General features: G+C 39.4%; 1 protein-coding gene across 1 annotated transcript; it reads left to right on the top strand.

The window, feature by feature from the left end:
* Positions 1 to 2,488: 2,488 nt before the first annotated feature.
* On the top strand, positions 2,489 to 21,258 carry LOC588505 (NSFL1 cofactor p47). Its single transcript, XM_030993017.1, has 10 exons — positions 2,489 to 2,702; positions 4,734 to 4,897; positions 5,841 to 5,954; positions 6,958 to 7,038; positions 13,304 to 13,469; positions 14,689 to 14,798; positions 15,779 to 15,916; positions 17,625 to 17,783; positions 19,105 to 19,164; positions 20,595 to 21,258. The coding sequence occupies exons 1-10, from the start codon at positions 2,583 to 2,585 to the stop codon at positions 20,725 to 20,727; spliced, it is 1,245 nt and encodes a 414-aa protein (XP_030848877.1). The 5' UTR covers positions 2,489 to 2,582; the 3' UTR covers positions 20,728 to 21,258.
* The last annotated feature ends 1,053 nt before the right edge of the window (positions 21,259 to 22,311 follow it).

The following is a 22,311-nucleotide window of genomic DNA, read 5'->3' as shown; positions in this document are numbered from 1 at the left end:
ATAAGTACACCTTTCATTTCCACATGTGCCCATTTTTCTTTCTTATAAGCGCCTCTTTTCCTTATGATAAGTGCTCTCATTAGAAAAAGAGCTCCTTCCCCTTCTCATAATTAACGCTTTGTATCTCTGATAAGTATACTTACCCCGTTTTATTTTAACATGTTCACTCCCCCCTTCTCATAAAAGCTCCCTCCATTCTGATTGGTGTCCTTTTACTTTCAACACATTTAATAAATTACGAGGCCTAGTTTCATGGGCATGATTTGGTAATCAATTGAGAACATAATAATTTATCACAAAGCAAATCTTTAAATTATTGAAAACCAAAAAGTGCAATACGATATTCGAATAAATCATCCATGCACTACAAAATCAAAACATATAAAACGGAACGGGCAAAAACAGTATAACTTCCTTTACAGATCAATCCATGAAGCCTCTTAAATAAATAGATAATTCCGTCTTTTCAAAACACTTTTTGGTAGAATTTGAAAAAGATTTAAGCGTACTTTATAAGAAATTTGCTTGTTCACATCCCCTCCCCGGTTGACGTTTCCATTGGATTATTAGCTAAACATTTCATACCACTTGATGATTTTTTTTTTTTTTGGGGGGGGGGGGTAAAATATGTCAGATACAGAAATATGAGGGAGGTATGTAAATGATGTAGGGAATGATACATTATTAAACTTCAACTTATATAAAATACCAACGCACGGACGGTCAACGCGGGCATCCCAGCGAAGGTTATTTCTAGTATATAGTACTCCAAGAAAATCTGTAACATTTAATTAGGACTTATACGAAGTCCAAATTAAAAGATTTCTCATCAAGTGTGCTATCAATATATATATATATATATATATGTTTATTATGAAATACATACATATCTGAATACATACCAAATTTGGTTTTGTAAGCATACATTTTATGTCTGACGTTTTACACCAGAGTCCGGTATTTTTACCTCTAATACTTTTATCTCTGACATGTTTTACCTCTAGATTTTTATCTTTAGCACATTTAGATTCACGATTATTTCCTTGGCTAAATTATCAACTTCGGCCGACCAAAAATACCCACCCCCCCCCCCCCCCCCCAAAAAAAAAACACAAAACAACAACAACCACATCTGAGGTAATAAGTCACACTTCAAGTTTTTAAAAAAAATCAGGGCGAATTTCTTCCTTTAAAGGTACTATGTCCCTTTTGAAGCCAACCTCAAATTCTGTAGAACTTTGCAGGAATTATGAATATGTCATGTATGTCCTATCTGTGAAATTAAACGTTAGCTGTGTCCTCATATTCAAATTATGCAAGGAAACCCGTTTACTTGCTAGACTTCACTGTCAGACACTATTGAGTGACTGACTGGCCTTATTTCTTCTTTAGTAATAACACATATGAAATGAGTTGAAGGGTACATGAGCATTTGTCTACATCAATAACCCACTTCTTGTGATGACCAAGATTAAACTGATTGAATCTTTGCGCAGCATGAAATGTATGACCATTCGGTACAATTGTCTGAAAATCAAGACTATTACTTTTGGGCTCTATAGCCCTAAAGTCGATTTGACAACTAATAGTCATTATTTTCCCACTTGAAGACATCTTCAAGCCTCACCTTTTTTAGGGCAGTTCTAAATTAGTATTATCTTTCAAATGCAGTTGGAATTTAACTTTTTCATTTTTTTGACCTGCAAATGGGACATAGTACCTTTAAAGTATAAACATCCCTCACTCTAATGCTAAAAACCTGAACTTAGAGTTTTAGAACACACATTATAGTGAATTGATGATTGATGAATAATGTTGCCTGTAAATGTGGAAATGTATTTTTCTCTTGCCTCAAAATTACTTTTTTGTAAATCAATTCCTTTGAAGTGCATTCCCATGCACTAACTTGGATGAAATAACTTTTGTCAATTAAATTTTTAATTTGTATCATTATTATACCAGCTCTGTGTTCACACTCCCCCCCCCCTCTCTCTCTCTCCCTCTCTCTATCACTCTTCATTCTCTTTTCCCCTTTTCTCTCCACTCCCTCTCCCTCAACTTTCCTTTCCTTTTCTCCTTTTTCCTGCTCCACATTTTTCCTTTATTTCTTTCTTCCCTTTCTGAGTTTTACTGGGTTTTCATCGTAAATATGATGTTTTTTAAAAATATTTTAAAAACCAAATATCTGTAAATCATGCATGTAATTCAGCCATTGGCTGCGATATGTTGATGAACAAATACCCTTGTTGGTAATCAATATATTTATAAAGAATAAAAAAAGCCACGGAACATGAACAAGAATGATCATAAAGTAACGATTCATTTAAAAAAGTGGACGTTCGAAATCTAATTATGTATCTTCACCTTTCTGGTATGTTTGGAGTTTTTCATGATTCTCTTGTATATGATAATTATATTAAATTATTGTTTCATATCTATGTTAATGTGTTGTCATATTTTACAATTTCAAAATCAAAAAAAGGTAAATGAATGTAGAAAAAATAAAATAAACTAAAATTATGTTCGCAAAGTAATACATAGAGGGCAGTAGACTACTTTGCCAGAAAGAAATTATCATCAAAATGGCAGCCACCAGTGCAGAGCTCGAGAAAGATGGACTCCTCACCCAGTTTATTGGCGTTACTGGGGCGGAAAGGGAAAGAGCTTCGTTCTTTCTTGAGTCGTCAGGATGGAAGTTGGAGGTAAGATATTGAGATTCTATAATGGAACTTTACTATTGACGGTGTAGATCTAGCCTATGTCGGGAAAGTAACGGGGATATCCAACTCAATTTTAGCGCACTGTCATAACTGAGGCTGAGCTGAGTTGAGTGAGTGGTGAGTGAATGACTGAATGAGTCAAGTGTTCATCTGTTCGTGTGAGACTTTGCCTAAACACAAGCGTGTCCATGTTGACGAACGAGTGGTTTCCATAACCATGATTGATGTAGCAATTAGCAAGCAAAGCCATATCATCATTGGTCCCCATTTGCCGGTGATTTGGCCATGTGAAGATGAAGAGTTCTGCTGGTACTGGTCCAAGTATGACTATGAGGATCGTCCGATAATTAAGGATATCCTCGTAAATGCCGACAACTTGCGTCCTAAAAAATAAGGATCATTCACATTTTTCGCAGACATTTTTTTTTTATCGGCGATCTGCAGGTTTCGAACCGTGCGCTGGCGATGCGAAAAAACGGATACCGCGTAAGAAAATAACCCCAGTTCACCATCTAGGGTCTACTTTCATGGGTTGTCCGTCTGGCGCTAATTGTTGATTTATGACTATCGCTCATAACGTGTATGTAAAATGCATCAAGAAAATCATTGGGGAATCTGTTTTTCACATCACCAACATGCAGATCGGAAATATGACACGTCCTCGTTTACGTTGACTCGAGCGTGGAGTATATTACATACCAAAAAATTCACAAATCAACTAGAGTAAAACCGCCAAACTTCGGACGTTGCCAAACTTCGGACAAAAATGACTTCAACGGCTCAAACGCAAAATATGAGCCTAGCTCAGGCGGTTAACTTGCATGCATTTGATACTACTACTAACCTATATCGTGCAGGTTGCCGTCTGCAAAACTCACAAAAAACATTGAATTCAGAGACAGATTTCAGGTTACCTAGATTTTTACAGTTCCTTAACGGGGGAGTTAAGGTGTATACGTGCGCTATGCGCTATACGTGCGCTACATATGAACGTCCGAAGCTTGGCATGAAAACAGGTTCGGCGGGTAAGTAAATAATTCTAGTTTTCCATTTCCTTTACTAATTTTCTTTTACATGACATACATAAACAGTATTTGCACAATAATAGTATGTTTGATCTTTCAATAATTAAAAAAGAATTTAATGTTTTCCCCCGTTTTGTCTTTAGTGTCCGAAGTTTGGCGGTTTTACTCTAAATCTTTAACAATTGTTTCAATAATGGACAGCATTTCAAAGTGGTTATCTTTCTTATCTGTTTGGTGTCAATTTTCTTAATTTTTTTCTTAAAACAAAGATATTATAATATACACTTCCTGACAGGTTTCACTACAAATTGCTGCAAATTGTTTGCACTGAAACCTGTGAGAAAGTGTATAAATTTGGATGGGAACCATCACATTTTGAAACATTATCTAAACTGTCCACTCGTGGGCAGATACATGTAGATGGAGTCGGGCTAACTCGGACCAGGGGGCAACTCGGTCCAGCTCTAAAAACTGTCATTTTTTGCATGTTTAGGTTTAGGGTTAGGTTTAGGGTTAAGGTTAGAGTTAGAGTTAGAGTTAGGCTAAAATGACAAAGAATGACCGTTTTTGCAGCTGGGCCGAGTTGTCCCCTGGTCCGAGTTAGCCCGGATCCATGTAGATACCTCTTAAAAAACTGAAGCACTTGCATTTCATTCTTTGTAATTTTAAAAGACTGCTATATATGCTGTTTTGTATTTTACATTCTGCTGAAAAGATCTAGATGAAACTTCTGTCTTTTTTAGGTAGCCACCTCCCTATAAAGGCCACCTTTCTATAGTGGCAAAGTATGTTGTCTCCTTTAAGAAAGAACTGTGTGCTGTAGACAGTAGAACACCCACCTGTCTACAGTGGCCACTCTGTTTCCCCCTAAATATATTTGTTTAATTTTGTATATTATCTATATATTATCAAACCAAAAAAGATGCAGAAACCAATAAATCAAATTCAAATAAAGTAAAATAAAATATTTTTTTTCTGATTATTACAGGTGGCGCTAGAGAGTTTCTATGATAACTCAGATGACATGGTTACTGATCCACCAAGCAGAGACCCTCCCTCTGAAAGACAGCCTGAACCCCCTAGGGTTGAACCACCTCCTGCAGCTCAGCCACAGGGAGGAGGCAAAGCTAAAGGATCAGCCCCAAAAGGAAGGTAGGTCTACTCAGGTTGCACTCATTCGTTTTCTTCTGAAGGTTCATTATTCCAAAAGTTTTCAATTCCAAAACAAAATTTACAGTTACCACATTACCACGAGATTCAAGATTCCAAAAATGAAATAAGGTTCATAATTTCAAAAAATTTATTGCGTTATTCTGAAGGTTCATTATTTTGTAATGCCTGATGTATTTTCACTTCACTCAGAACATTTGGCTATCAACCATACACTACCCGTAATGTTTTGTTACTCTTTACTATGTACGAATCTTAAAAAATTTTGCATGTTGATGTAAAAGTGGAACAAATACATTTTGAATTTCGTACCCAAGCATATTTATTTTATGTGAAAGGCAAATATTAGTCAACCTATTCACGTCAAAATCAAAGACTCAGAATACCTCAGACACAAAACATTTTATTTCTAAAGAGCGTGCCGTGACTTTAATTAGTACGGTTTAAAAATACTGGTCTAGAAAGTGCATTAATTACTTGTACCTACTTGCTCATCTATATAGAAAACTCCCCCAACCGGTGCCTGTTTGTCCCCATGATCCTCTTTTTCTTATGTTAATTGAGAGCTGATATGAGATAACCACCTATCAGTGACCCCGCAGTCTCGCTGGGTGGTCTAATCCCTTCTGGCCGAACTAGTACAGACGGCCTTTAACTTGATAATTGCATTTTGTTTCTTTTCCAGAGGAGGAAGCAGCAGTCGTATAGCCACTCTGGGTGACCTCGCTGGGTGGTCTAATCCCTTCTGGCCGAACTAGTACAGACGGCCTTTAACTTGATAATTGAATTTTTATTTCTTTTCCAGAGGAGGAAGCAGCAGTCGTATAGCCACTCTGGGTGACCTCGCTGGGTGGTCTAATCCCTTCTGGCTGAACTAGTACAGACGGCCTTTAACTTGATAATTGAATTTTTATTTCTTTTCCAGAGGAGGAAGCAGCAGTCGTATAGCCACTCTGGGTGACTATTCATCTAAGAAAGCCAATGATGACAGTGATGAAGAAGGACAAGCCTTCTACGCGGGTGGACCAGAGCATGGCAGGTAAAGTTAAAGGGGAAGCCCACCCTGATATTAAGTTCGATTTGATAGAAGCAAGAAAATGAGAGAAACAGGTCAGATAAAGTTCCCAGTGATTTTTCGGAACTTTCTGCTCCAGGCATGTTGAGCATTTTGGATTAAAATATCAAACTAAACGTCACTCATACGTGAGACAAAACTGCTAATGGTTCAAGGAGAAGTGCATCCTGATATTAAGCTGGTTCTAATAGTAGCAGAAAATGAGAATAGCAGGTCAGGGAAAGTTTGTGCAAATTCTGATATAAAAAAATAAAAATAGTACACACTGAAGATGAAATCATCTGCTGAAATGTTTAAAGCAATGTACCGGTATATATAAAGTGCCTTGCCAGAATTATTCCTGTTTCAGTTACTTCTCTTCAAAATCTTTGCTTAATATGTGTTTCTTATTTCAGCGTTACATGGACATCAAATTTAAACTTTTGGTCTATGATATTAATTCACCACGTAGCTAGATTACTTGTAAACATAGTTGGCTATGCTTTTTATGCTAAACTCAGTTTGAGCAAACATTGTTTTGGTTGATAGCAGACATCTACAGTTTCTCACTTGTGGTATGTCACAAAATTAGCCCGACCCCATGGAACAACCCTCTAATATTTCTTACCATTCTCATTGTAGCTAGATTACTTGTACACATACATGTAGTTGGCTATGCTTTTCATGCTAAACCCAGTTTGAGCAAACAATGTTTTGGTTGATAGCAGACATCTATAGTTTCCCACTTGAGGTATGTCACAAAGTGACCCCAACCCCAATGGAATGACCCTCTAATATTTGATACCATTCTCATTGTAGCTAGATTACTTGTACACATAGTTGGCTATGCTTTTCATGCTAAACCCAGTTTGAGCAAACATTGTTTTGGTTGATAGCAGACATCTAAGTTTCTCACTTGTGGTATGTCACAAAGTGACCCCAACCCCATGGAATGATCCTCTAATATTTGATACCATTCTCATTCCAGCGGTCAGCAGGTGGTCGGTCCCAAGAAGAAGAAGGTGGAATCGGACAGTCTCGTCAAAGACATCTTCAAACAGGCTAAAGAGTGAGTAGTACCTATGACATTTGACCTTTGACCTGAGGTCAGCTTGCTTGAACCATCTCTGCTTTCATCCCCCTTTCCATTCCAGTTACAAAGTTCTTGCATGTTTGTATCACCAAGGATTAATTGATGATTCAAATGTTTTTATTTCTCATGCAAAACATAATACAATAAAAAATTATATTACAAAAATATGCAATGAAACAACAAATATAATAGAAAAAGCACAAGAATAGAGGAACTAACTAGAAGCAGAGCTTGTTGAAGTGTTAGTTCCTCAGATGCTGTTTTACAATATAACATGAACAAAGTATGCTTAGAAAATCAATAAATTGAAAAAAATATGTAGCTAAGAAATTATAGATTTGTTGGGAAAACAAATAAAACAGGGAAAAATGGAGGAAAATAGTAAAAGGCAAACAGAAAGAAAGAAAGATAGAAAAAGGGAAAATGAATGATTGCAAACGATCTAGAAAAAGGAGGTTAGATCAAGAGAATGACGGAGAAAGAGATTGAGTCGAGAGTCAAACGAACTGAGATTCAGGTATATGGGCCCCGACTATAAATATAATATTAATAAACTTATTTGTGATTGATATCAATCGCAACTATGTACATAATAAGAGATAGGAAACTGTAAACTTGCAATTTTTTTTGATCAGTTGCAGCTCTTTATAAGACATAAAGTTAGAAACAAATTTGCTGATGTGTATGTGGTGTGTCACACGTTTCAGAGTGATGCAAAATGAATGTTCTGTCAATGGATTTTGGATTGGGGTGACGCAAAAGGGTGGCATGACTTAAAAAAGGTTAAGAAACGCTGCTCCAGTACATTAAATATGCAGATGGACTGCCAACCACATTGTAGCCATTCAGGCTTTGAATTGACATGTGAATTGACATTTATTTCCATCATCATGACAATATATACAAAGATGAAATATGGAATTTCATTACAGATAACAATATCAAAATTACATATAAATTTACATAATCGCATTCAAAAAAAGAAAATATGTAAGTATAAACCATAGTACAAATGGAAGATGGTGCATCCGATGAAGCCAATAAGGCTTGACAATTGAATGCACCAGGCGCAGAAGTAATAATAACATATTGTAACGAAACCGGTTCCTGTCGATGTTCTTCCCAGCAGCTTCTCTTGTCAGGATGCCTTCTGCTGGTAGGTTTTCCTGGTCCGGTACCAATTTTACCGTGGATCCGTTTGGCAGAAATATACTGCCCCGTTGACGTTGACACCAGTCTGATATATTGCTCCGCACCACCTCTCGACCACCGTCTTCTACCAACCGTTGTACCGTCATATACCACAAGCCAACTAGGCCAGTCCGCTTCTGCACCTTTCAGACGTCTATACCAGTCTGCTTGTGCATGCAACTCCAATTGGCCGCACCAGTTTGCTTCATGAACAACCAGACCGTCTGACTTCGTACAGTCAGCTTACTCGACCATGCCACTGGCTCTGCTACACAGTAGTCCCTGGTATTGTCTAATACTAGAACGTAAAAGACCCAACAAACACAACCTAGATTCTTACCATGGTCGTCACCTAAAATCAGACTTCCACTTTAGGTTTCCCCATGGAAAGACATGCAAACGATCATCTCAATCATTTCGTTGCACGCAATACTTTATTGGGCAAATATCCAAACATAATCTGATTGCCTTACAATGTAAGTGTGCCCAGTGGGCGACGGCAATTATGTAGACTATGACAGGAAGCTCACAGACACGTGAGACAATTGATTTATATACACATTTCTTATACATAATTTATTATTCTGGTTAGATTTCCAAAAATACATAAACATTGATATAACTCCACTTTCCAATATCAGATTGAAACAAACCATATATCAAATGAAAGCACTAGTTTTATTCTATAAAACTAAACAAAAGAGAACAAGTAATTATTAATGGTAGAAAAGTAATTACACTAAAACTGTCAAAAACATGCACAATCGAACATTCTTAAAATTAACACGTGACTTTAGCGTCGTATATTTAACCTGAACTACGCCATCTACGCCGAAATAACTATCTACGAAATGAAACCAATTTCGTGACACAACTCCCTTATTTTCCTTAGCTCGCTCCCCGAGCGATATCTAACAACAATTTACAAACTGCATATAACACATTTACAGAAAATAACGTCCATGGGCATCTAGGTATCCTTCCCACCGGAACCAGCGGTTCTAAGTTCATGCAGTACTGACTGAATTCTTTAACGAGAACTATCAGTGTCAGTTTGAGTTTCAGCATTCTTACTAGCAATTTCAGTCCACTCACTAGCCCATGCAGTCTCCGACGCCATTTTCCTAGATGAATATCGCAAGTCAAGTGGTGAAGGGAACCTTTCGTCGTTATCCAACTCTTCTTCTGGTTCGGGCGTAGATTGTCAGCTATGTCGAGGGGAAGCTTCCGATCCATCGTGCTGTGGAGACTCCGGGGTCTTTTGAAATGACGATTTCGTTAGGTCGCTTTGGGGCGATTTGGATTTTCGTCGCGATGAGCGGTAGCGACATGGTGACCTCCCTCGAGGCCGGTCCAATCTTGGATCATCACGTGGTGGCGACCGCCAGTCCATTCTTACATGACGCCACGATGCATCAGCTTTTTCAGAGGTCCCTGTTATTGGCGTGGAAGTGGGTTTGCATCTTGGCGAAGAAACAGGTGTTAAGCTGTGTTTTCTCACGGGAACCACAGCTACATCGTGGGCTCCCTGATGCCGCTCCATCTCCTTCTTCCTACCCGTGCGATAATCGCATTGGTCGCAACGATACTTCAGGATATGCACTTCCCGCTTGTGTCTTTGCAAAGAGTCTTTCTTCTCATAACTTTTGGTACAAGAGTCACATTGAAAGAAGTGGGTAGTCGTACGTCGGGCATCAACGCCCTTGTTTCCCTGCTTGTCGGGTGGCATGTTTCTGCTTGCACTGGTTTCAGTGGGCATCGTCTGGTTGCACATTTCTGTGCCCACTTCTTCCACCGCTGACAATGAGGCAATGGCAGTGCCTGCCTTTATGTTCCTCTGTTCCCTTGTTGGATTGAACACCCTGACAGGCAACACATCTTCATCTGTCTTCACGACAGATCTGGCAACGATGGGTCCCTTTTTCCATAATTCGATTGGGTTCACAGGAGATTCTACCAGTCCTTCACACAGTGCTTCCTTTTTACCTGTTACTCTGTCTGCTAGCACCATTTCGTGTCGTGGAGGAATTGAGTTTTCCTCCCCCGCCACTATCCTTCTGCAGAATGATTCTCCTTCACTATCTAGGCATGGAATTATGCCCCACTCGGTCCTCAATTCCATCTTGTGGCAGTCAAGTACAGCATTAGTTTGAACTAGGAAATCTAGCCCAAGAATGCCTTCGTTCTTGAGGCTGGCCACAGTTACCATTGTAGTGACAAGTGAATCTCCGATCTGCACTTCCAGCCTTGATTTACCTCTGGTCCTCAACGGGGTCCCATCTGCTTGTAATACCACGCTGGTCACTGGTAATAACTCAGGTCTTCTATTATCCTCTATCCGGTCAAACACCTTATCTGAAATCAAAGTGTTGGTGGCTCCGGTGTCGATCAGTAATTTCAAGGACTGTCCATTGATTTTCCCTTCCAGGAAAAGTCCTTTCCTGTTAGGATCCTGAGACGAACCAACTCTGGTCTGCTCCTCTTCATCTGTCATCCCATTTGCAGTTGCCCACTGTAAGTTTGTATTTGCTTTCTCTGCTGCTGGTGGTGCTGTTCCTCCCCTAACTTTCCTTGGATAAGGACATTGGTTCCTCCAGTGTCCTAATTCATTACAGTTGAAACACCGGTTATCTTCCCGTTCTGAGACTTTAGTTGGCATGGTTTGTTCCGGTCTCCTATCTGGTACATCTGGTTTAATCGTATTCCTCCCATTTCTCATGTCTAAGGCATCTAATACCTTCTCTACTATCTCATCCATAGTAGGATTCCTTGGTTGCTGTTCACGGATGGCTGCAACCTCACACTCTTCCAGTGCTCGACTGTACGTGGTTGAACGCTTCACTTCATTTCTCTGACCCTCCATCCTCAGGAAGGCCTCTGTATTTAAAGCTGCTTCCACGGCATCATCAAGCGTGCGAGGTTGAGCACGGAACAATCCTTTTCTTATTTCTGGTGTTACTACGGCATCCAGAAAATGCCCACGGGCTAGTCGGTCTTGTCCTTTTTCGTCGAACTCGGGGTAGGACAATGCACACAGCTCCCGTATCGTTTGTCCTAATTCCTGGAGACTTTCCTTTGGTTGCCGACGACGCTGTCTCAACTCTGCTAGGTATACCTCAGCTTTGCCTCCAAGACCAAACCGGTTCCTGAGTCTGTATACCAACTCGTCGTACGTCAAATCCACTCCAGGCTGTTGGTTTAACAGCTTCACAGCAGATCCCCTCAAACTTGCAGCAAGAAACTGCACTGCTTCTACTTTGGTCCATTTGTTTACTCCAGCACATGCCTCAAAGTGGTGCAAGTAATCCTCGACAGGAGTGTGACCGTCAAATCTGTCTGGTACCATATGCGGCCGTCTGCCGATTACTGCATCATTTGACCTCCCCACATCCTGCATAGGTGGAGAGAAAAGCGGTGGTGTAATATGAACTTCAGTTCCTGCAGTGGGCATCCGCCTACTTTGTTGTCGGGGCGTTGAACTAAATCTAACCCGCTGTGCCGCTGGCATCTGTGATTCTGCAGTTGGTCCTGATGCAGTTTGTCCACTCAGAGTTGGGGGAAATGCCTCCTGGCGGCGACCTGGTTCTGAGTCTGCAACTGGTGCCTGCCTCATCGAAGCACGTAGTTGCTCCATCATTTGATCTATTTCTGTCATACTGCTTTCTAAATGCGTCATCATTTCTCCTGGCGTTGGTCGATTCTGCATATTTCTTCCTTGTGCCATTGTCACTGGATCCCACTTCTGACACCACATGTAACGAAACCGGTTCCTGTCGATGTTCTTCCCAGCAGCTTCTCTTGTCAGGATGCCTTCTGCTGGTAGGTTTTCCTGGTCCGGTACCAATTTTACCGTGGATCCGTTTGGCAGAAATATACTGCCCGTTGACGTTGACACCAGTCTGATATATTGCTCCGCACCACCTCTCGACCACCGTCTTCTACCAACCGTTGTACCGTCATATACCACAAGCCAACTAGGCCAGTCCGCTTCTGCACCTTTCAGACGTCTATACCAGTCTGCTTGTGCATGCAACTCCAATTGGCCGCACCAGTTTGCTTCATGCACCTCCAAACAACCAGACCGTCTGACTTCGTACAGTCAGCTTACTCGACCATGCCACTGGCTCTGCTACACAGTAGTCCCTGGTATTGTCTAATACTAGAACGTAAAAGACCCAACAAACACAACCTAGATTCTTACCATGGTCGTCACCTAAAATCAGACTTCCACTTTAGGTTTCCCCATGGAAAGACATGCAAACGATCATCTCAATCATTTCGTTGCACGCAATACTTTATTGGGCAAATATCCAAACATAATCTGATTGCCTTACAATGTAAGTGTGCCCAGTGGGCGACGGCAATTATGTAGACTATGACAGGAAGCTCACAGACACGTGAGACAATTGATTTATATACACATTTCTTATACATAATTTATTATTCTGGTTAGATTTCCAAAAATTACATAAACATTGATATAACTCCACTTTCCAATATCAGATTGAAACAAACCATATATCAAATGAAAGCACTAGTTTTATTCTATAAAACTAAACAAAAGAGAACAAGTAATTATTAATGGTAGAAAAGTAATTACACTAAAACTGTCAAAAACATGCACAATCGAACATTCTTAAAATTAACACGTGACTTTAGCGTCGTATATTTAACCTGAACTACGCCATCTACGCCGAAATAACTATCTACGAAATGAAACCAATTTCGTGACAATATACTTGGAAGAAGAAAAAAAATGAAAAAAAATGGAAGTATTTAGTATTAGAGGTGTGGTCTTAAAATAAATTATGCATAATAAAGAAAGAGAAGATGCTTCTTGTAAAGTCTTTTGAATGAATTATTAAATCCGACATACTGTAAAAATAGGAGGAAGGGAATTCCGCATTTTAGGACCGACCTAACGGAGAGAATCGGTCAGTATATTGAAAGAAGCATTCTATTGATTGAATTTATCAGCAGTTCCTAGTGGATTGTCGATAGAAAATTCAGGAGGATAATTTGAATATATACTGTATGCATTATGTTTCAGGCATGGTGCAGAGGAGGTAGCCGGTGGCAGCCCTTCAACATCCCAGCCAAGAAACACCTCAAGAGCCTTCAGGGGTGCCGGCTACAGACTAGGGGAATCTCCCCAGGAACCTGTGGTACCAGTACCAGGCACCTCCGGTACAATGCCTGGTCCCAAGCCAAGAGAGGTTAGTAGAAGTTTCTACTCATAGGGGAGGGGTGTGCTATCAATAACACTGGCTACAGACTAGGGGGATCCCCCCAGGAACCTGTGGTACCGGTACCAGGCACCTCCGGTACAATGCCTGGTCCCAGGCCAAGAGAGGGTAGTAGAAGTTTCTACTCATAGGGGAGGGATGTGCTATCAATAACACTGGGTACAGACAAGGGGAATCCCCCCAGGAACCTGTGGTACCGGTACCAGGCACCTCCGGTACAATGCCTGGTCCCAGGCCAAGAGAGGGTAGTAGAAGTTTCTACTCATAGGGGAGGGATGTGCTATCAATAACACTGGTACAGACAAGGGAATCCCCCCAGGAACCTGTGGTACCAGTATAATGCCTGGTCCCAGGCCAAGAGAGGTAGTAGGAGTTTCTACTCATAGGGGAGGGGTGTGCTATCAATAATACTGGGTACAGACTAGGGAAATCCCCCAGGAACCTGTGGTACCGTTACCAGGCACCTCTGGTACAATGCCTGGTCCAAGGCCAAGAAGGTTAGTAATGTATATGTCTATATTCACAGGTGAGGGGGGGGGGGGGGTTGTTCTATCAATAACACTAGGTACAGAGTAGGGGAATCCCCCACAAATCTACTGTTCTCAACTTTTAATTTCAATACAAAAACTTTGCCTCAGAAATATTCTGCTGTTAATTATGCCAGCCTTTGTCAGCAATTTTACCCACTTTTGTATAGAGATCTAATGTTTAACTTTCAAAACATATAAGTTTTGTATCCCTCTCCTTTTCTCTCTGTCCTCAGAGAGACATGTAAGATGTAGAAGATTGATTTTAGTATAATGATGAAGAACTTTGAGTTTTGTATCTCTTTCTTTCTCTATCCTCACAGAGGCATGTAGTTTTTAAGATGTGGAAGACTGGTTTTAGTTTATTGATGATGAACTTTGAGTTTTATATCCCTCTCTTTATCTCTATCTTCACAGAGACATGTCGTTCTTAAAGCTTATCTGTACTAGTTTATAGGAGGGATTAGACCACCCTGCAAGGTCACTGGACAGGTGGTTATCTCATCAACTCAGCTCTTAATTAACGTAAGAAAAAGAGGATCATGGGGGACCAATGGTCACCGTTTAGGCATTGTTTTCTATTTAGAGGGAGCAAGTAGCTACAAGTAGGGCAGTGTGGCTTTAAGTTTTGCATCCCTCTCTTTCTTTCTCTATCCTCACAGAGGCATGTAGTTCTTAAGATGTGGAAGACTGGTTTTAGTATTGATGATGGTGAACTCAGAGATTATAGGGAACCACAGAATGATGCCTTCCTCAAAGCTATCATGAAAGGGTAAGTTAGTGCTTCCATTCATTTATTCTTAAAATCGCAGCCCACCACTAACATCCTTTGGTGCGACACTAATCCACATGACGAGAGGTGTCGTGGTCTACTGGATATGTCTCCGTACTGTGGTTTGCGGTTTGAGTTCCGCTGTGGCACTAATCTTTGGCAAGGCATAACTATAAAATTGTTACTCTCAACCCAGGTGTAGTGAATGGGTACCTGACAGCCTGACAGGCATGTATTACTTGAATGCCTTTAGCACCTAAGGGTAGCTGGGCTAAAGCCAGGGTAATATTAATAATGATAATAAATCTAGATTAATAAAGTGCTTAATACAACATACTGTCTCTAAGCACTTTCCAGATATTATTCCTTTGGTCATCGTATTCATTCATGTACCTCAAGTGTACACCTTCTCCACTCCCTGGGGAGTATTACTACTACTTTATAGGTGCCTTGAGCATCCCCTGGGATAAATACTTGTGGGATATAAATGTTGATGTTATTATTGTTCTTATGATTTTACACTCTCCACCCAAGTGTGGAATGATTACCTGATAGGATGCAACAGTCATTGTGGCTTGCTCAGCATTGTGAGCATCTTTCAAATGGCATGTGGCTGGAATGCTTCCCAGGGAGTGGAGAATGTGCGTACATTGTGTTCGGGCAAGCCTGAACCCGATGAGCAGGGTAGTAATTATATATGTAAAGTGCTTGACGTTTAAGTCTTATAATATACTGGGTGTTTCTGAAAAAAGGAAATCAAGATTTATGGTTGAATTTGTCAATAATCCCAAATTACTGTTTGTTTAATTTACAAATCATCAAAAAGCTTATTTTCTCTTCTTTCATATTACATTATGAACATGATTTCCTACTAACTCTTTCTCTTTCTTTCTCTATCTCTCTTTCTTCCTCTATCTTCTCTTTCTTGCTTTATCTCTCTCTTCATTGCTCTATCTCTCTCTTTCTCTCCCTCTCTCCAGAGAGATCCCAGATGAGCTGCTGCAGCTGGGGAAGGGAGGTGAGGTGAGCCTAGATCTAGAAGACCATCGGAGCGAGGAGTTCACTAGACCCAAGCAGAGCACCAAAGCTTTCACTGGACATGGTGTTATGTTGGGCAGGTAAGGACCAGGGGGGTGTTTCACAAAACTTGTCATCAGTGACAAATGACAGTTTTTGTTATAAGCTACTGAAATCCTTGCTTCTGATTAGTTATCAGCAGATTTGTCACAGATATTTGTCATTTGTCATTGGCTTTGTGAAATGGTTCCTTGGAACTGTGTGGGAGTGTCGTGGCCAAGTGGTTTAGGGGGCTTGACTGGAGATGCGAAGGTCGAGGGTTCGAATCCCGACACAGCACTAATATCCTTTGGCAAGACATTAACCTGCACTTGCTACTCTCAACCCAGGTGTTAAGTAGGTACCCGGTAGGATGCGACGGTCACTGTTGGTCAAACAGTTTTTGAGCGTCATGTAACGCCTGCCTGGAATGCTCCTTAGGGAGTGGAGATTGGGCACACAGTGTGTGCGGGCAAGCACTGAATCCAATGACCTGAGTAATAGAACATATGTAAAGCGCTTAGAGACATGAGCTATATAAGCGGAATATTACTATTATCATTATTATTATAACTTAATCCTAAGCAATCTATTTGTAGAGTTTCTCTAGACACATTGTTATGTTAAGTGGGTAAGGTCCTTTTCCCATTAAGACCCAAGAATATCTCATTTTTTGGTAAACCTCTCCTTTTTCAAGTTCAATTACATTCCGTCATGTTTTATATTCCAATGTCAAATTTCAGTTTGTATCCTTCTCATGTATTTGATGTACATTAAACTGAATTTTATATGGAGTTTCATTTCTTCTTTTGCTCTTGATATAAAGTAAGGGGTCATTCAGATATGACGTTATAAACTGTCGCAATTTATTTTGAAATGTGTAAATGTATGGCAACTGCCGGCAACATAGAGCCTGCAAGTTTTCACTGAGCTATATGTTATAAGATACAGAAATATAAAACGTATTACACTTTACATCACCATTAAAAACGCTGCAGTTTTACCACATCTGGGGGGTGTTTCACAAAGATCCTAAGTTGAACTTATCTCTAAGTTGGACTTAAAAATTATGGAAAGCCATTAGCATCCTTGAAAACATTTTGTAAAAGTTATTTTAAAAGACATAAAATGTTGATTCAAATCATTCATATTTTCTATTATCATGGGAGATTCTATGTTCTTGATGTGGAATTTATAAAAATTCTAAAATACTTGAATTTCTGCTTTTGAATATATTTCATTTTAAGGCTCCAATGGCTGTCCATAATTTGTAAGTCCAACTTAGTGTTAAGTTCTACTTAGGGTCTTTGTGAAACACCCCCCATATCTGAATAGGGCAAAATGTGCACTTGTTTATATTGGTGTCGAAATTGATAATGATAATATTGGATATTTCTATAGTGCACATATCCACCACAGAAGTTGCTTAGTGCTCTCCAATATTACCCCAGCTCTGCTCGGACACCGATATCAGTCCTCACAGCTTTCAAGGAATTTCTTTCTACTGGTACCTACTGGAAATTGTGCATTAAAGCCTATCTGCACTAGCTTGGCCAGGGGGATTAGACCTCCCTGCAAGGTCACTGACAGGTGGTTATGTCATCAAATCAGCTCTCAATTAAAATAAGAAAAAGAGGATTATAGGGGACTAACAGGCACTGATTAGGCATTGTTTTCTACATAGAGGGCTATAAGTAGTGCTGTGGGATTTTAAAAGTGTTGAATAATCACAACAACACTTTCAAAATATTTTGTTTGTGTCTCTCCTAGTCCCACACCGACCATGAACCCAGGAGCGCCTAGTGGGCAGTCTCAAGGGACTCCATCACAACAGTCATCAGGTGCAGCAGCAGCCCCGGCAGCTTCGATAGATGTCGACCCTAACCAACCTACTACAACCCTGCAGCTCAGATTAGCAGATGGTTCCAGGTAGGTCAAGATAGGCGTATTTACCCAAGGTAGCCACATTGGGTGGTATTCTCGAAACCGGACTAACTTTAGTCCATGGTTTAATCCACCGACTAAGTATGGAATGACAAGTGTCCATATGAATATATTTTTTAATAATTTAATATGTCCCTAAATTACCATAACGTAATTATATCATAGTAATATTGTTATTTATAAATTATGTTATTACATTTTATTTTAATTTAGTGACAGATTAAATTATTCAAAAAACTTTTTCTATGGACACTTGGCATTCCATAGTTAGTCCGCTTTCGAGAATACAACCCATTGGTATTAAAGGGAGTGTAGCATGAAGAGACTCCGTGTCTTTCCCGTGGCCTGACTCAGGGCCAATCGGGTACAATATGACTACGGAAGACGCGACCGCAGCAATCACATGCATGCAACATACGTGAAACCGGAGCGTGTGTAACCATGTAGAGATTAAGTTGCTGACTGCCGCTAATCGATTCCATTCGTTTACGAGCAGTTGCCCACCAAAAGGCGTAGATGGCGTAAACCAGTATTTGTCATGCTACACTCCCTTTAATACTTGTGAGGCACAATGGCTCGGTGGTAGAGCAGTGGTCTCGTAACCGGGAAGTCCGGGTTCGAAACCCAATTTGATGCGCCAGTGCCCCTTTGGTAAGGCATTCATCCTCATTACAAAGTCCCTCGGAGAGGATTAAAATCCGTCTGTACCCTGGTTGCTTATTTACAAGCAATTGTCAGGTACCCGTATATAACCTGGGTGGAGAGTGGCAGATGGTACCAATCGGAAGGAATTCCTTGGTATGCTGTGAGTACCTAAATAGTTAGCTTAGCTACCAACAGGGTAACATTGAAACGTCTTGAGCAGCTTGCATGGCAGATAAAAATAGATGCATTCTTTATCTACTTCAGAGACGACTCGAAAATCAGCATATCAACACTAGCATGTACTCTATAAATTTGACAGGATAATGTTGTTAGTACATGTTGTGGTACATGTAGTGGTTATCACTAGAGAAATACATTCTATTGTGGAACAATATATAGTAGAAATATGGTATTTTGCCAACCTAAATGTTTGCTTCCATTGATTTATATGTTTGAGAATAAACCCGAGCTATGTACAGTCAAACCTGCTTTAGCAACCACCTGTATAGAAAGACCACCTATCTATAGAGACCACATTCTTTGTTCCCTTTGAACATGGTTTATTATTAAAACATGTACTACAAGAACCTGTAAATGAAGACCACCTGCCTTTAAAGGCCTTTTTAATGAATTTCTTTCCTTCTATTTCTTTCTTTCTCAGACTTACAGGAAAATTCAACCACTGTCACACAGTCGGAGACATCAGGAATTTCGTCACTGCGTATCCTTTCTTTTCATTAATATTTTTCACTTTACTGCATTATTTATATTGCCATAACTTCAGTGAATATGCCTCTTGTATCAAAGGGGAAGTCCAACCTGATATCGAGCTGGTTTCATAAAAGCAAACAAAATGAGAAGAACTGATCAGTAAAAGTGTGGGGAAAATGCAATAAAAGACCTGAATTTTAAGACTGCCTAAAGTTGTAGTAGATCAAATACAAATCGGCAAACCCTTGATATAGTTTTAAAGGTCCTCTGCTATTTCCTCTGTACTAAAATATATCAGCTTCCAATATCTCTACACCAAATAGTTATTTATCAATTTACTTTTAATTCGATTTTTATTTTTGTGTACACAACTATTTTATGAACCAGATCTAATCCTGTTGGTAACTGTTTTAGATTTCCCATCACACTATCTTGAATCCAGGTGTTCCAAAATATGTATGTCAACTTTTACATTATTATTTACGTTCATTTTAGCTGCCAAATAAGTAAGTTATGATGCCTTTCAAGGCACTTTGAAGAAAAACAGAAAGTAAAGATATTTGTGTACAAAATAAACAGGGGAGTTGACTGTGGCTGCGTCATAATCTACAAACCAAATTGTCATTTTGAGTCAATATACGGTAGATTTAGTAATCTCATACGGGTATTTCAATCATTCTTGACTCCCTTGTTTTTGGGTCGTTTTATTTAGAACTGTCGCCATTCTGTTTCTTCCATATTCCTGCTTTCACACATGCAATATGGTTTTTGGCTCCAGTCATTTTGATAGCATGGGTTTGAATCCCACCGCTGCAATAATAATAATAATAATAATAATCTTTTAAGGTCCACTCCAAATTTTATTAAGTTAAACTGAAATGGAAATTCTTTTTGCCCAATTGATCGCGTGCCCGGCAGCCACTGAGCAGCGCCAGATCGACGTTGCTCTATCCCCTTATTGTTCAACGGCAAACAAGGTAGCAGCAACACCCGTCTTTTAACGTCTTTTGGTATGACGCGGCCGTGGGGTGTGGTGTCGTGTGGCTGTATTACTTAATGAAAATAACACACATACTTTAATAGCTTTGAATCCAGCACAGCATGGTCGTATTTGATCATGTATCACATGTGTAAGGTCACATACATTTTATATCACATCTATAACATCCCATATCACAATACAAATGTACCAATTACAAGGTCGGTTAGCTTTTTATTCTGTTTCAGATTATTTTACAAGAAACTCTGGCCTTATTTTAGTTCCCCTTTTCTCATTTTCGACTGTTGAATTTGGTGTCTCTGATACTGTTTACATGTATGATTGCATGTCATTTTTTGTATAATGTATACTATTGTAATGATCTATTGTTTTATATGAAGTTGGAAATAAATAACCAAATGAATGAAAAAGATGTCCTTAACTTTGAGTTTCACCATCAGATCAAGACCCCAGTATAGCGGACAATCCTTCAACCTCTTGACAACATTTCCAAATAAGACTCTCACCGACACCAGCCAGACGATAGAGGGCGCCAAACTAATGAATGCGGTCATTGTCCAACGGTTGACGTAGCTTTTGGTTTATTTATTATTTGTGCTTTAGTTCACGTTTTTGTCTCTGGAGAGACGATGTGCATGTTTTGTTGTATTAGAATTTCAAACATATAGATATGTTATGGTGTCATGAAATGATAACAAACTTGTTTTCAAATTCATTTTTATACATAGCCAGCAAGAGGGGTATTATCGTGTAGGATTAACTACATTTCTTACCCCAATGCCTACAGGAACAGGGTCGTTTCTGTACTAAGCCTATAGGAATGAGACCGGTCAATAGACAGTGGGTTCAGGCTCGTTCAGATTTGATGCAGTTAACCACATCTTTGTTTTTTCGTAGTTTTTTTATGAGTCAGCTTGTACTCCCTCACATCTTAGTATCTTATTAAATTTACACAGAAAAGGAGTATGTGAATTATGTTCCTTTTCACCTCTGCGACCTTTGACCGTTGACCAGTTTACTCAAAATCTGATCAGAGCATCTTCCTATATGGTGATACATACTATCACCAAGTTTGAGCCTCGTATTTGCCTCTGTCAGATGTGAAAAGTCTAATGCCCACAATACATTACACGATCCTCCTGCCATCAAATTTTTGAAGACATGGCAATTTTGCTTCAAAGAGATGTCGTCGGTACTTGAGTAGTTTGAGCTCTTAACTGGAAATGCAAAGGTTGTGGGTTCAATCCATCTTTTGAAAGAGGCCTTTGTGGAAGTTCCTGCCATATGCCCCTCTCATTATAAAGAACAATGTCATAACAAACCCTTATTGTTTAAGGTAGATAAGATGGTATACTCGTTTTGTATTCCCCTGGTGTAATAAGGTTTACAGACAAGAAGTTAAGAAGTCACTTTGAAAACACAGTCAACTCTGCGTAAGTCGACTGTCTACTTAGGGATAGTTGAGTTCTGTTTTCAGACCACAAATGCCTTCAAAGTGCCTGGTTATTGCTCTTATTCTTATCTATGACATTACTAGTGCCCTTTTAGAACCTAAAATTGCTATGAAGGTGATTTTAGACCCATAATGTATGAAATTTAGCCAATTCAATCATACCAATTCAGCTCTACTTTCAAAAAAATACGGTGACCGTTAATTAATTATTTAATTAGAAATAACAATACATGGGCCGACTGGTTGTGCATAATATAACCAACACGAAAATGCCAACAAAAACCCGCTAAAAGGCGCTATTTCGTTTTTTTCAACAGCTTTTTCAAATTATCTAATATTTGTGGTGGTACACAAGTATTATAAATCATTATATTTATGGATATTTCAGCCGTCTCTGAACCAATTTTGATCAAACAAAGATGATTTTGTCAATTAGATTGTATATTCTTTCAAATTTGACACTCAGTTTTTCATTTATCTCACAAAAAATTATTTTGTGTAGCGCCCTCTGCGACAGAACTCAACTTTCCCTTTAAAGTCCACTGTCCTTATATTCTATTGTTTTACACTTCATAAAAGTCAAATTTCTTTTAAGTCCAAGCTATTTCTGTGGACTTAGGCAGAGTTGACTGTATTTTCTTTATACAATGCTTCTTTGAAAAATATTGTTGTCCAGTCTGTATATATACATGTATTACCTTTCC

Source organism: Strongylocentrotus purpuratus, unplaced genomic scaffold (genome assembly GCF_000002235.5).
Source record: "Strongylocentrotus purpuratus isolate Spur 01 unplaced genomic scaffold, Spur_5.0 spur5_scaffold_20, whole genome shotgun sequence".
Lineage (NCBI taxonomy): Eukaryota > Metazoa > Echinodermata > Echinoidea > Camarodonta > Strongylocentrotidae > Strongylocentrotus > Strongylocentrotus purpuratus.
Note: the sequence above shows the minus strand (reverse complement) of the source record. Positions and strands in the feature narration are given on the sequence as shown.